The sequence below is a fragment of the Accipiter gentilis genome, chromosome 33 (genome assembly GCF_929443795.1).
Source record: "Accipiter gentilis chromosome 33, bAccGen1.1, whole genome shotgun sequence".
Lineage (NCBI taxonomy): Eukaryota > Metazoa > Chordata > Aves > Accipitriformes > Accipitridae > Astur > Astur gentilis.
In genome coordinates this window covers 17,267,092-17,281,823 of record NC_064912.1, presented here as the reverse complement: position 1 = coordinate 17,281,823, position 14,732 = coordinate 17,267,092, and the positions used below count along the sequence as shown (strand labels likewise).

The 14,732-nt window shown below is 52.3% G+C and overlaps 1 protein-coding gene across 9 annotated transcripts in view; it reads right to left on the bottom strand.

The window, feature by feature from the left end:
- MPRIP (myosin phosphatase Rho interacting protein) overlaps nt 1-14,732 on the bottom strand; it is an 88,167-nt gene that overhangs the window by 9,605 nt on the left and 63,830 nt on the right. For 5 of the 9 annotated variants that reach the window (XM_049791347.1, XM_049791348.1, XM_049791350.1 and 2 more), the window contains 8 exons: nt 9,139-13,008; nt 6,063-6,210; nt 5,333-5,450; nt 4,435-4,594; nt 4,180-4,299; nt 3,601-3,687; nt 2,780-2,942; nt 2,271-2,356 (listed from right to left, as the gene is read on the bottom strand). In XM_049791347.1, the coding sequence (XP_049647304.1) occupies nt 2,271-2,356; nt 2,780-2,942; nt 3,601-3,687; nt 4,180-4,299; nt 4,435-4,594; nt 5,333-5,450; nt 6,063-6,210; nt 9,139-13,008 (4,752 nt within the window). Of the gene's footprint in view, nt 1-1,016; nt 1,083-2,270; nt 2,357-2,779; nt 2,943-3,600; nt 3,688-4,179; nt 4,300-4,434; nt 4,595-5,332; nt 5,451-6,062; nt 6,211-9,138; nt 13,009-14,732 lie in introns of all 9 variants that reach the window. The other 4 variants (XM_049791351.1, XM_049791352.1, XM_049791357.1 and 1 more) reach the window with 4 other exon arrangements.

The following is a 14,732-nucleotide window of genomic DNA, read 5'->3' as shown; positions in this document are numbered from 1 at the left end:
TGCTGATGAGGGGAGCCTGAAGAAGGGAGACTAATGTAGGATGAAATCTGTGATAAAGGGATCCTCCATCAGACTTCTGGGGCTCTCCACCCACCCCTCTGCCACCGTGCTGGGGATCTCCCCTCTTTTCTCTAACCTCCCTCTGTAGGGACTGCTCTAACCTCAGTCTTTACCATGGGCCAGTAAATTAACTATTGCTCCAGTTACTTGAGATATCTGGGTCATTAGGATCGGCCCCATTTCTCATCAGGTCCCTCCTTTTGCTGGATGAGCTCGGAAGTCTCAGACCAGCGTGTGGGATGGAGGCACAGTGCCAAGGGATGGAGAGCAGCGGGGTGGACACCGGGGAGCTGGAGGAAGCCTGGAGAGCAGGAGGAGGAGGAGGTTACTGGGCAAGGAAGACTCTTTTGCTCAGGCATGGATCAACCTAAAGCGGCAGCAATTATGGGAAATTTATTAAGGGAAATTTAGGGCAGCCCAGGACATCCCCTCTGCAGCTGAGATGGGGGCCACCATTTTACATGCTACAAGCCTTTGTGGGAAAGGCATTTATAGGCATCACTGACCCACTCCTCCGCCTGGCTAACAGCAAAACGGCTATTTTTCCTACAAGACCTGGATGTTGCTGAAGTTTAGTCTGAGGCATGCAGAGTCATTCAAGCATGCACACTCAGTGTCCCGCACTCCCAACACAGCAAACAGGAAAATGTGTCCCACCGTGTCCAAATCCTCTCCGTGACGGTTAGCTGTGTTGGCGAGGGTGGGAGGAGCAGGAAGACGAGAAAGCCAGATTCCCCAGGGAAGAGCCAGAAAGACTGCATTTCATATGGATCTTGGGTACGCTGACTTCTTCCCTCCCCTTCCCCCTCCCCCAATAAAATAATTAGCCGTAAATAAACCAGTCAGTCATTAAAAGAAGAAGGGCTCTCCTTTGCCATGGAGGTGTGAGCAGTGCATGCAAAAGTGGGCCGCTCCAGTGGGCAGCTGCGTCGCTTGGTGGGTGCCGGTTTGTTTACCTACGTGGCAGGGAACCTGGACTCGGGTTCATTTCAGTTATCCCATGAGACCTGCTCAATAACGGACTGTTGGAGGAAAAAGCAAAATAAAGAAAAAAACAAAACAAAACAAAACAAGAAGCTCATAAATCCTAATTGCATTGGCGTTCGCACAGCCCCAGCCCCCCCGCCCCGGCAGCGATGCGAGCAGGCAGCGCGCCCAGGCAGAGCCCATGCTTGCTCTCCTCTCCTCCTTCTCCCACCAAGCAACACACACGGGGGGGGACCAACACGGTGAGTGGTCTGAGTTGAAGTGGCGAAGGGAAACTCAACATCAGACCTGGCCCAGCGGGTCTGCGCCACCTCTGAAAATGCAGAGAGATGCTCTCTGTATTTACTGGGTGCAGCGCAGACACCCCAAGCTGCTGACCTGCAGAGCTCGGGTGGTGGCCGTTTCCCCAGTACGGGGAAGAGCTAAGAAGCCTTTTGCCTGCCCGGCTTCTCGCTCTGCCCAAGGTCCCAACCACTTCAAACGTCAGCATGAGACCCTGGGTATCCAGTGGTGAGAGGCAAAGCAGGTTTTGCCCATGCTGATCTTCCTTCCAACTGACCTATGTTTAACGATGACTTCTGAGCGGCTTTATTTGCCCTTTTTAGCCCCGAGGTCCCACAGCAACAGCCAGTGTGTAACACGATGTTAACTCTGGCTGTCAGCAGGCCAAGCAGGTGAGCTTGGCACAGCATCGCTGGGCTTTGGGAGCAAGAGCAACTACTGAACGGCCAGGGAAACGCAGGGCCATCTGCACCGTGTTAACACACAAGCAAAGCGTGTGTTAAATATGCCCAGGACCAAGGCATCGTTGTTCCATACAAAGACCAAAAGTCTTGCAGTGGTGAACACTAAACCCTAGAATGATGTGCACATTCCCACCTATTGACACCACCTAAATTTCAACTGAAAACAGGGAGCAAATACTGGGAGAGTCCTCCTATGAAAGACCAAAGAACAGGGTGAACTTCATAATTTTTTTCAAGCGGGGAGCAGCTTCACGCCTCGATCTCAGCAGGGTCAGGAGTATGTGTGCCCTGCCGGGCATCGCGGGCCAGCTGTTTTGCAGTCGAAAGCTCGCTTTTCTTCCCAGTGCCATCCAGGCTAGCACTAGTGACTGGGAAATTCTCAGTTTTCTTCCCCTACCAGTTTCTTCCCACCTGGGACCCCCACTGGAGAGTAACGCTGGGCATTCCCATCACACGGGGCAGGAGATCTGAGCTCACCTTTGACCTGATATTCCTTAGTTGCCGGCTAACACTGGATCTGTCTTTCTTCAAGAAATCAGGGTTGCTTTTTGATTTCATAATATCTGGGAAGAAGAAAAAGAAACGGCATTAGCGTGGTGCCCACTGCCTTCTTGCAAGGAGCAGGGCTGGGGCAATTCTGCCCGCCCAGCCCAGGCAAGTGCCCCGTAAGGGCAGGGGGGTCTCTCGGGGGTCTCCGCTCCCCTGCACCATGTGCACCACAAGGTTTTCCCAATGCAAAATGCCAGAAGGCTTTCAAAGCCCATCAGCTTCCCATCTGCGGGCTGGAAGGAGGAACTGCCACGGGAGGGCAGCTCTGGTGAGACCGTCTGCAAGGAGTGGAGGTGAGAAGCAGCATGAAACAGCAAAAGAGCACCATGCCAAGTCCCACACCCGGACCCGTTACTGCACAAGGGCTTTGTATGCCAGGATGCATGTGTTTGCTTGGGAAACCCATGATTGCTTAGAGCTGCTGGAGGAGGACTGACCATATCCTGATACAGTGGTGTTCACAGGGGATTTCTCTCCCTGAGCTTCTGTGGCTGCTTTCAGCTGCTCTTTCAACCTGCTGATATCACAGTCTGCCTTGGCCTTCACGATGCTCAGCTCCGTGTAGATGTCTTTGTACTTGTCGCTGGCGTATTTCTTATCCTGGCAAAGGAACAAGAACAACCCAATGGCGTCAGACAGACAGCTGGAGCCGAGGGGTTTGTGAATGCGCTGAAGAGGAGCTTGACAAATGCTGGCGGAAGAAGAGCCGGCAGTGGGTAGAAATGCTCGGCCAGGGCAATGCACGCATTTCACACGCGCTCTCGAAGCCGTGTCTAACAGCGGTACGGGACTTAAGACAGGCAGAAAGCTGTGAGCCCAGCGCAGCAAGCATACAGCGCTACCCGTGCATGCAGCCTCTTCGTAACAGGATTACTTGTTTGTGGGTTTTAATTTTAGCGAAGACACAGAATTGAAGCAGAATTCCCAGAAATGGCCTTGGCAAAGAGGCCATCCAGAGCAAACCAGATCTGATGCTCGGAGGCTGGGCAGATCTCTAACACTGATTATTTTTGCCACTTAAATCTGATGTGACAGGAAATGAGGAAAAAACACTGAAGGGGATGTTTTCCCACATGGTCTCCCTTGTTGGTTAAGTCCTAAGCTGATACAGGCGTGAAGTGCTTTACTAATGACACCAAAAGGGGAAAAATTAAATATTGTTTCAAATCCAGGTATAAGTGAGCTGAAATCTAAGCACAAACACAGAGGAGCAGAGCACAGCCCATAAGAGGATTTGCAGAAATGGCCCTGGCATTACCCTCAGTGCTGTCTGCAGCTCGTCTTTGAGGGAGCTGATCTCCTGCTTCAGGTACTGGATTTCTGATTCTTTGACCCGCAGCAGGACCTGTGGGAACAAAAGCAGCGCGTGTTCGCACCCAAGCAGATGCAGCACGATCCCGAGATGCTCGCCCGTTGTGCCCGGTAACAACCGAGCCAGGGCCAGAGGCTCAGCCCCACGCCAGCACTGCAAAGCTGCTGGTTCACCCGTCTTCTGGTTCATGGAAGAAAATTACTCCTGGGTGTCTTGGAAACTTGCACCACTGATGTGACCTCTGCACACCCCTTGTTTTCTGTCCCCACTGCTTTACGTGGACTGGATCCCAGGGGACAAACAGGGGCAGGAGAAGGAAGAGCAGGTGTCTGGCTCGACATGGTGAGGACGGAAGATTAGGACTCCAAAAGCTCCCGGCCCTATCGCACCCCACGATGCAAACTGTTGAGCAGCCAAGCGGACCCGATGCGTGGAGGGATGGATGGCTGTGGCATGCTCCCGGGGGTCCACAGGCACTTGTGCCCACCAACGCTGTCCCTTCGGCATAGCAGCGGCAGAGCTCACCTCCAGCTCGTAGGCATCCTTGCCCTGCGTGAGAGGCGATCCAGCAGCCTCTCCCCCACCCTCCCCGGTCAGCAGGGTCCGCAATCGCGTGATCTCCGCAGCCAGGCGGTTATTCAGCTCCTGGGAAGAGGAGGAGAGCCGTTATGGGAAGGGGGAAGCACGGCCACGGCTCGGCGTGGAGCCCACCGCGCTGCCCGTCGGCCCGTGACCCCCCCTGCCTGCAGCGGCTGCCCCGGCTACAGCGGAGACCCTCACCTGGTTGTGGGCGTTGAGCTCCTGGTTCTCCCGCTGGCACTGGCGGAGGGCCTGCCTCTCAGCCTCCAGCGCCTGCGCCAGGTGGGCGTTCTCCAAACACTTCTGCGAATACTGCTCCGAAAGCACCTCCAGCTCCCGCTGCACCGACTGCAGCTCCTCCCTGGCAAAACACACGCCGGGTAGTGCCCCCCCTGTAGACACCCACCCGTGCCCACTCTTCCTCCAGCGCCCCAGGACAACGCAACAGGGATCTAAGCACTGAGGAGGAGGACTTGCATACTCGTTTTGGGAAAAAAAACTCAAGCCCAGAGCAAGCCAGCCCTTCCCTCTCCTGGCACAGCGGTGCTTGGGCACCAAAGGGGATGGGAGGTCTTTCCCTAGGAGGTTAATGGCAGGACTTCCTCAGGTTTCCAAAAATTGAGCTGAGATCTATCAAGTTTGCTCTGGGCACTCGGGACTGGGTGTATTTGCACACCTACACATCTCTACATAGATGCATCAAGGTTCATAAAGCTGCCTGGCTGTTTTGCTCGGCTCCCACATGAGGACAGCCTTGCCATGAAAAGCTAAGGGCTTTCTCCTCACCTCGTTAGATGTGGTTAAGCAACCCTCCCACTGCAGCTGTGAGAAAAGCAGCACTGTGTCTGCACATCTGCTACTTCTGGTGACCATAAAGCAGCTGAATTTTGGGGGGGGGACATTCGCCTGGAGCCTGAAAGATTACAGGCAACCAGGAGCCTCTGATAGGCACAGCCAGGTCGGGACCAAGGGAAGAGGTCCCTGCGATGACAGGTCTGCCCCTAACTCATTGCCAAAATTAAAAAGGAGAAAGGGGTCTCCCACACACGCGCTTTCCCTGCAAGACACAGCAACAGACAGAGGACAACAACGGTCTTACAGGTATTGCCTTCGGAGGGCTTCGATGTCGGCGTTGACGCTGCTGATCTGGGAGCGTTGGGATTTCTCCAGCTCTCGCTCCAACTCTTCCCGGTGTGCGTTCTTCATGGCTTCGATGGCTGTATGGGACCGCAGAGCATTAGCACCCAGCACCACGTCCCCCAAGAACAGGTTTCTTTGGAGGTGTTTTTTTGTTTGTTTTTTTTTTAAAGGAACAAGAACCGAGTTGTCCCAGTGAGCCCCCCACTGCTTTGCAGCCCCTTCAGTCTGTGCCCCTGGCTGCAAAGTGGCAAAGGGGCTTCCGCAAAGCTCACTTCTTAATAAAGCCCAAATGATTGTCCAATTTACGTGTTTTTTCCTGAACTGTGGGACTCATAATGCAGAGACCCTGGGCTCCGGTGCTTTAAAACTCCCCGGTGCACTGAAGAATCAATTCAGTGTGGAATCGGCAATAATTTAACCACAGGAACGACTAATGCCTTTCTGAGATGAAACGGAAAACAGATCAGACCCCATTACAGCCAAGGATACGGGTACCAACCCTGGAGAAAGACCAGGAGATGGACCTCCATCCAAAACGTCTCTCCCACCAACCCCCTCCTATCTCCCTGTGATCCGCACCCAGCCCTAATTCCATCCCACGCTCTGCTCCTCCCCACCAGACCAAACGCCCTTTCCATGTCCCCATCAATATCCCCCACCATGGGGGACCCTCAGGCGTGTCCCCATACCTGAAATGGTGGCAGCCGTTTCTTCTGCCAGCAGGCGGTCTTTCTCTTCCCGCAGCTTCTCCAGCTCCCGCTGGTGCTGCCGCTGCAGGTCCTCGATCTTCTTCTGGTGTGTCTCCTCCATGGCTGCAAAGCCCCTTTCACATGTTGCCTGCAAAAGGGACGAGGGCAAAGTGTTGGCCTGGGAACGTGGGGTCGGCATCACAGCGGCGGTGAGCCTGCCAGGAGCTGCACACCAGAGGGAAGGTCGGCACCCAAGTTCCATCGCGGGAGTCTTCTCCCTCCCCAACCACGGAGGAGCTGGCTGAGGACGGACCTCGTGAGGCCAGAGCTTGTCCTGTTGGCTCGATCCCTGACAGCTCCGGTGAAAGGGAAGGACAGGGGAGGTCAGGGGTCAGACCCGATTGGGGAATGCAAATTTATGTTAAAAACAAGAAAAAGCCTACCGTGCCCCTTCTGCTCTCTTTTACAATGCCTGAGTTTATGTGGCCACCTCTGGGGTGGAAAACAAAAGACTCGTGACAGCAACGGGACCTTAATTCCCAACTGAGTGTTGCTTCAAATGCCGCATAGGCAATTATTTGCTAATTGAATTACAAGGATTGAACTTAGGCCAGGATATGGGAGCACCGCTCTGGGGATTCAGGAGTCACCAGCTCTGAAATCCTGAATTCCAGCCCGGTCCTGCCCCAGGCACAGACCCCGCTCCTGCCTCTGCAGTGGGACAAATGCAAAAGCCTGTTACCAGTTCAGCTGCCAGCCTGGCTGCCCCATCAAGTGCATCGCAATCCTGGACGGACACACGGCTGCAGGACAGAGGCAGGAGAGCAAAGCCAGAGGCAGGCTCAAGCCACGAGCCGGGAAGGGACACGCACCAGGGATGCAGTGCATGAGCCCCGTCAGACATCTGGGGGCAACCCTAACGCCAAGAACGGCACTGGGCTCTTAACGTCACAGGCTGGCTTTATTTCCTGGTCTCAATGGATTTCTTCTTGATTCACAGTCATGTTTTCCAGGGGAAGTGAGAACTGTCATCTAGGGACCACTGGGACTCCACGGGAAATTTAAGGGGTGCAGATTCACCCCCCCCAGTGACAGAACTGCTCACGACAGTCCAACACCATTGACCTACACTCCTCAGCATCACTTTGTTGTCTGATGCTCTGTAACCTATGCCATCCTCATTCCCAATTTTCAGCTCTGGTGCTTTTTCTCCTCCCCTTTAAGTTTTAATCCCGAGGCATTCTTCACTTTCTCAGCCTTGGTTTTTTTTGAACCTCATAACTCAGTGCCAGAACCTGTCTGGACTTGGCTGACTACAGAGTGGCACAAAGCAGCCTTGCAGGATTCTTCATTACACCTCTAACGTTGGAGGAAAATGGCGAATGCTCCTCCACAGGTCTGGCTGTAGAGTCAGTATTTAATGTATTGTAAATGCATTGCTATAAATCCGGGACATTTGAACATGTACAAACCAGCATCTCCTGTTACTGATGTTACATTCTCCATCAGGTTCAGAAGAGAAGAATCAAGCACATTTAAACCTATAAATTGGACAGGTTTGCAATCAGCTGGTTAGCTTTCTAACCAAGGGAAGTTTCTATTTTGCTGTCTGTCCCTCTGCTTCCTACAAAGATGCACAAACAGGCTGCTTCGTCCTGTTCTCCTCCTGGACCCCTCTTCCCAGAAGATGCTGCTTGCCTTCCCACCAGGCAAACTGCGAGTTTTGGTAGAGCAAAGTTGAAAACACAGGCGGGACGTCAGGTTCATTCCCTGCTCTTATTTTTCAGCCTCTATTTTGGTTCTTGCCTTTTTGCTTCTGGCAAAGCAAGAACATCCCCCGGTACAAGCGACCCTGTTTGGTGCCTGGTTCGCAGGACAAGGTGTTACCTGTGTGTCCCGCTGACCTGAGCGGGGGGTTTAAGAGGGGCTTTTCCTTCCTAAGGGCTAAGATGGAGGAGACAGCATTCAGTGAACACCACCACTTCACTCCGATCTCTCCAGCAGCTCTCCCTCCCCTGGACACCCGATTCGCGCCTGACGGGATGCAGCAGAACTACTGCTCTCCCCAGGCTAAAACCAGCTTCTGGCTGGAGCTGAGCCACGCTTTACCCCCAGCCCAAATGCCCGATGAGGATCTCATGGCTGGAAGCAAGCTCTCCCACGTTTTTGCTGACTCTGAAGAACGACTGCTCCATGAAAGCCTCTGTGCACAGGCTGCATCGCTGCCCTTTCGGCTGCCTGTTCAACCTGGAAGCCTCTCTTGGTGCTTCCGAGAGTCCTCTGCTGCCCTAAACCCACTTCCTAACTGGAAATGCTCTCCGATCAAAAGTGAAACACCAAACCCAAGAGGTTTTTTTAGATGCTTTACAATCTCAGGTTAGTTTTATAGCCAGTCTGACTGGTGGAGCAATCCGAATGATGGCACTTCAATTGCCACTGGGTTTTCCTGCACCTAGTCCGGGTTTCCCGTAACTGTGCACTGTTTGTTGTGTAAAGAATCACTGGTGTACACCACCAGGGCCGTTCTCCTCGCGGCCTCGTGCAGAGGAGCTTTGCTTTGCTACAGAATTTGGAATCCGTTTGCAGCTACTTCCCCCAGGAACAGACATTTTGAAAGCATTAAGTTTCCATTTCATCCTACGTTTTTGAGGGCAGCAGAGACAAACTGGAGATTTGATCAGACTGGGGAAGACAAGAGCTGAGGAACGCTTTTAAAGGAAAGTCACGAATGAAATGTACGCCTCGGGTATGAGAAGAAACACTACGGTCTTCATACTGAAAGAGAGCGTGACGTTATCAAACGACTTTGAAACTCTCCCTCCCTCTACAAGCAGAGACCACCTCCAATAATCAACCACACCCCCCCCAAGCCCTCAGCAATGCATTTAGAATACCCCAGCATGGAGAAAAGGGAAACGCCATGCTTTACAGAGGCCTTTCTAACACTCTGGGGCTCGCTTCAGCATGCTGGCTCTTTTGGGGGATGCCCCTTGGTTTGGCAAGCAAACCCCGGGTCCGAACGGACCCTCCCTTACACTCAGCTGTGGAAAGCGTAAAGCGTTAAACTTATCAAGACCTTTAAATTTTCAAAGTCTTTCTGGTACTTTTCCCTCAAGGTGGACGCGTTCCCCTCCAGATGCTTGTTCTCCAGCTCGTCCCTCATGACGTTCATCTGGGCCTCCAGCTCCTGGATGCGTTCCCTCAGGCCGTGCATGGAGTCCGGGTCATCGCCGGGACCCTGCCCGGTGCCACCCGCCTCACCGTCCGCCCAGGCGTCCCCACCGCCCGGACCCACCGCGGGGGACGCCTCCGGGTGCTGCCTCTGGTACTCGTCGAGGGTCTCCTGCAGACGCTGCAGGTTCTGGCTGTAGTGCTCCTGCAGCGCCTGCAGCTCCTCGCCATGGATGACCTGCAGCTCCTTGATCTTGGCTTGGAACTTGTCCTCCAGCATTTGCATCTGCTCCAGGTGATACCGCTCCATGTTCTGCTTGTCACGGACAATGGCGTCCAGCTGGTTGAGGCCCTCCGTCCTCTCGGCCTTCAGAGCATCCTCTGTCCTGTTGAGTTGCTCTATCACGTTTCGAATCTCCTCCTCATACCGTCCCTGTAACTCACTCAAGCTCTTGCTGTGATTACGCTTTTCTTCCTCCAAGAGCCTTCGCTGACTGTCAAGCTGGGACACCTTCGCTTTGAGATCGGCGTTCTCCCTTTCGAGCATGGCGATCACCTCGCCATACTCACCCTGCTGCTTTCTAAGCAAGTCTTCGTACTCGTCCCGAAGGAGAGAGACCGTCTTCACGCGCTCTTGGCAAAGCGCGTCCATGCTCTGTAAGGACTCCTTGTAGGATTTCATCTCTCTCTCGTACTCCAGTCGGACTTTGCAAGCGGCATAACAAACCTGAGCCTGAACAATTGCATCGTGGACTAACAAAGAAGAATACCGTTCAAGGTCTCCCATGCACGAATGATATGAAAGACTCTGAGATATCTTCAGGAGCTTCTGACAGTCTCTCATTGCCTCCTCAGGAGGCAGAGAGAGTAAGGCAACAGATATCTCCTTCAGAACATTTGATTTGTCCTTTAGTTGTTGGGCAAGATCTTCCTGAATGGAAACAAGAGCTTCACTACTACGGTCTGGCAGGCTGCCCATCTCCTCCACCTTGGCTAACTCCTGACACGGCACCATTTGGAGACAGCTCCCATCCCAGGAGGTTTGGGTTCTTTCTGAAGCATCTTTTTGAATTTCAAGTGCTTCAGAAATCTGGTGCATAACTCTGTCAAAATCAGGAGTCCTGTACGCTTTGATGATCTCCTCCAACATGCATTTATGCTGCTGGAGAGCTGTTTTGGTATTATGGAGGTCTTCTTCGATTGTTTTTAATCTCTGATGAAAAGATTCTCTCATTTTCTGTGCAACAAACCCAAGTTCTGCCTTGATCAATGTAGCGTCTGCTACAGCACTGAGAAAACAGGGAGAAAAGCCCAAACCTGTTGTTTCTGTTTTGCCCTCAGCTTCTCCTTCTCTGGTGCTCAAGTGCACTCTCAGCTCCTCCACCTGGCTCCAGAACTCCCCTTCCAGCAGCAGCTTCTTAGATAGGACGCTGGCCAAATCGATGGCTGTATGAGAAACATTTGCTGGCTCCAACAAAACCACCTCAGCCGTTCCCTGGATCTCTCTCAGAAGCCGAGATATCTCAGAGCTTGCACTTTTCAAAGACTCTGCTATTTGGTTGATGAGAGAGGCCTCAAATGCCACTCTCTCAGAAAGCCATCTCAGCTGGCCGGCGTCAAACATTTCCACTCGCTGCTCCTTGGAGACGTGCTCCTCTTCTCCCAAAAAACCTCCTTCTGGAGCGGGGCTTTCCACGATAAGGCTTTCACTCTGCTGATACTCCAAGGGGACTGGCGCCCCTCTCAAGGCTTGGATTGCGTTTGATAAGGTTGCTTCCATGCTGGACAGAGTAACAAGGAACAAATCACCCTCTTTTTCTTTCTCTGATTTGGGCAAAGATATTAGTTGCTCCCTGCACTTCTCTAAGCAAGTCAGCGCTTGATCATTTTTCATTTGGAAACCTCCCAGCTCGCTAACATGATTTTCTATGAGCTTGAACTTTTCCTGCCTCTCGCTCTCCAGCTGTGAGATCAAAGCACTGACTTGGGATAAGCTGGTCTGAAGTTGTTCCCGCAGCTGAGACTCTGTGCTGGCCCATTGATGGTGGAGGGCGATGAGTGTCTCCTGATTATGGCCATGCTGGCTTTCAAGCTTCATCGTTACATCTTTGAGTTTTTCCTCTGTAATATAAAGTTTAGTTTCCAGGGAATGGATGATTGAGAGATAGGTCTCAGAATCGCTTGTCCCTGACGATGGGTAACCAAGAGCTGGCTCTGATGACATGCTTTCTTCAGACAGCGATCTGTCTTGGCTCGTGTCTGAAGAGGTACTGCTTGTCCAGTTTTTCTCTGATCCATCCGGATGGATGTATTTTTGGCACTGGATGCTCGAGAAACGGATTCTTTGCCTCTTGGCCCCCATGATTCCTACATCAGGCTTTGCTAAGGCTTTCTGAACCAGCTCTTGGTCCTGGAGCTCTACAGCTTTGGATGGGGAGCCGAATTCCTCCGCTTGCCTCTGGCTGGACTCAAGAACCTCCTCCTCCTCCTCCTCCTTCAGTGCGCAAGTCAGAGCTGGGAGGACATCCTGAGTTTGCAGAGGCTGCCCCAGCTGGGATGGATGACTTTCGTCAGCCTCGAGACTGGGGCCAAGGTCTTCTGCCTCCTCAGCACATGGACCTGTGCTGACAGTAGCTAATTTCTTTAAAGCCTCCTCCTTGGCCTTTAGCTTTATTTTAGTCTCCTCTAAACTGCTATCTAAAGCAACCATTTTAACCAAAGCCTCACTGAGATCTTGATCTTTCTTCTCCACAATTCTCAAGTGCATTTCCTTAACGTGTCTCAGCTCTTCTTCTTTTTCTTTCAGCACCTTCTGCACACCCTGGAACTGATCCGACACCTCCTCGAATGATTGTTCCAGATTGTGATAGTTGGTCTCTTCCATTTTCAACTTTGCTTGCAGCTTTGCAACTTCGTTATCTGACTCGGCAACCTGATTCATGAGCTCGTGGAACCGACATTTGATCTGATCTCTCTCTCTTTCGAGCTCCTTGATGTGCTCTGCGAGTTTCTGGATGCTGGCCTCCTTCATCACCAGCTGCTCCTCCAGCTGGTGGACGAGCTCGCTGCCTTCAAACTTTGCACTCAGCTTCTCCTTCTGTAGGATCTCCATTTGCTGCTCTCTATTTTGCAGCTGGTTCTCGTACTCGTTGGCCTTATCCTCCACCTCCTTCAGACTCCGTATTAAAACCTGCTTTTCCCTCTCGCAGCTCTCCAGCAAAGCCTCGTAATTCTTCTGCAGCTTCTCCTCCATGAGGATCCGCGTTTGCTCGCTGGCATTCAGCTGCCTGCTCAGGTCCGCGATCCTGTCTTGGAGCCGCTGCACCTCTTTCTGATGGTCCCTCTGCAAAGCCTGCTGCATCTCCAGGTCCCGCAGCTCCTGGGTCTTCTCCAGGAGCAGAGCCTCCGCGCTCTTCAGCTTCTGCTCGCTGGCCTTCAGCTGGGAGCTGAGCGTGGCCTCGCCGTGCTGCCACTCCTCCAGCTGCTCTTTGGCTTTCTCTTTTTCGCTCCTCAGGTCGCTCTTGAGCTTGGCCAGGGTCTGCTCCTTGATGGAGAGCTCGGCCGCCGCGTTGCTGAGCCTCGCCTGCAGGCTCTGAATCTCGGCTTCGTGGTGCCGGATCACGTCCTTGGCCTCGGCGTAGCTGCGCTTCAGCGACTGAATCTGCTGATTGATCAGCTCTTGACGCTGGCATTGGGCTTCCAGCTCACTTTGGAGGTCTTGGTTGACTTTGTGGAGCCTCTGCCAGGCACCTGATGGCGAGGCGGCCACCTCGGTCTTAAAAAAATTGATTAAATACTAGATTAGTAACACTCTTGGCTCTCCCTTCTGAGTGTCACACCTCTGGCCAGGCAGGCCACGGAAAAGCTCCTCGCAGCGATTTGGCTGCTACCCACATGCTCCAATTGGGATGATTTGTTCTTGGCACAATTTTTTTTGTTTGTTTTAACCAACTTTTTTTTTTTTTTTTTTTTTAATGAGCGACAACTGCTTTCCAGTAACAGAAAACATGGACCACAACATCAAAACAGCTGTACAGTAACAGGCTAAAAGGAAAAAAAAAAACCAAAATCAAATAGAACCAAAAAAACAATGAAAAAGAAACACCAGCCGTAAAACAGAGACAGACGGACAAGAGAAAAATGGGAAGGGTGAGAAGGAGAAGGGGATGGGAACAGGTCGAGAAGAAAGGAACTGCTTTTTTAGTGTGTTTGTTCGTTCTGTTGTGAAACAAAAAGTGCACAGTTCAGGTAACACAGTCCTACCGACCAAAAGCAACAACAGGAAGTGAGGTGACAGCAAATGACATCATATCGCACCCAAACGCAGGGAGACAGGACAGCCGGCGTGGCGATGTCATTTCTGTGACTGCCAGACAGGACTTAGTGGCTGCTCATCGCATTAAAGAGATGTTGTTATGCTAAAGTTTAAGACTAGGGAGGATCTAATTTCTCTACCTGCAAAAAAAACCAACAAAGGACAAAATAAAAAGCCCGACAAGTGAAGGGAGGGAAAAGGTGTGACGAGAATGTAAAATAAAAGAAACCAACCTTTGTGAGATTCAAACCAAAGCAATGTGGCATGCAAAGAGAAAACTCACAGAGAGAGTCATGCAAAAGGCGACAGAAATTATGTATCTTTAAAAAAAATACACAGACAGGAAGAGGCAAGAGAAGCACAGCGTTAAGCCTAGGAATTTGGCCTGCCTTGCTGTACTCTGGTTGCTGATAAGGAAAGCCCACAGATGTGACACTCAGTTACGTTAAGTTAAATTTCATGCTTTACACCAAAAACATGCAAGAACATCCGCCCGGGACATGTTAGTACGTGACCCCTCCCGCCCGCCGTGATCGGAGCCAGGGGATGTCTCCGGTCCCTTTGCAAGGAGCAGGAGCCCCCGCCGTTTCTCCACTCCGAAGTTGGGGTACCCCATCCCGAGGAAGCTCAGAGCGAGAGAGGGGTTACACGAGGCCGGAGAGGCTTTGGTGCACGGCACATGCATCGGGGTGGGTATCTCAGTGGCTGCCTTATGAAACGTGCACTCTTTTAGGTTGGGGCAGTGGTTGGGGGTCCGTACAGGGATGCTCATGCTGCCAAGGAGGGGGTGGTGCCCCCCTGGGCAGTTCCAGAGGGATGGGCTGGCAGCAGTCAGGCTCCTTCATCGTCCCTCCCTGTGGACAATGTAGGAACCTCTCTGAAAATAGGCATGATGGAGGTGGGGGCACATGAAATTCAGAGGGTCTGTCCAAAAAAATGCTGTGATGTTTGCTCGCAGTTTGGGGCTGCAGAAACTCCCGCAGCGATTCCACTCCCTCCACCCCAGCAGGGTTTGGTGGGGTTACTCCCTTCTGCTTCAGGACTTTAATCCCTCTGTTCCCGGGGAAACAGAAGGGAAATCCCCAGAACAATTAGACTGGAGCAAGCAAAAGCCTCCAACCCTTCCAAAAACCCTCTCCAACTTCTAGGTCAATGTTTGGGTCACTTCTCACTGGAGTAATGAT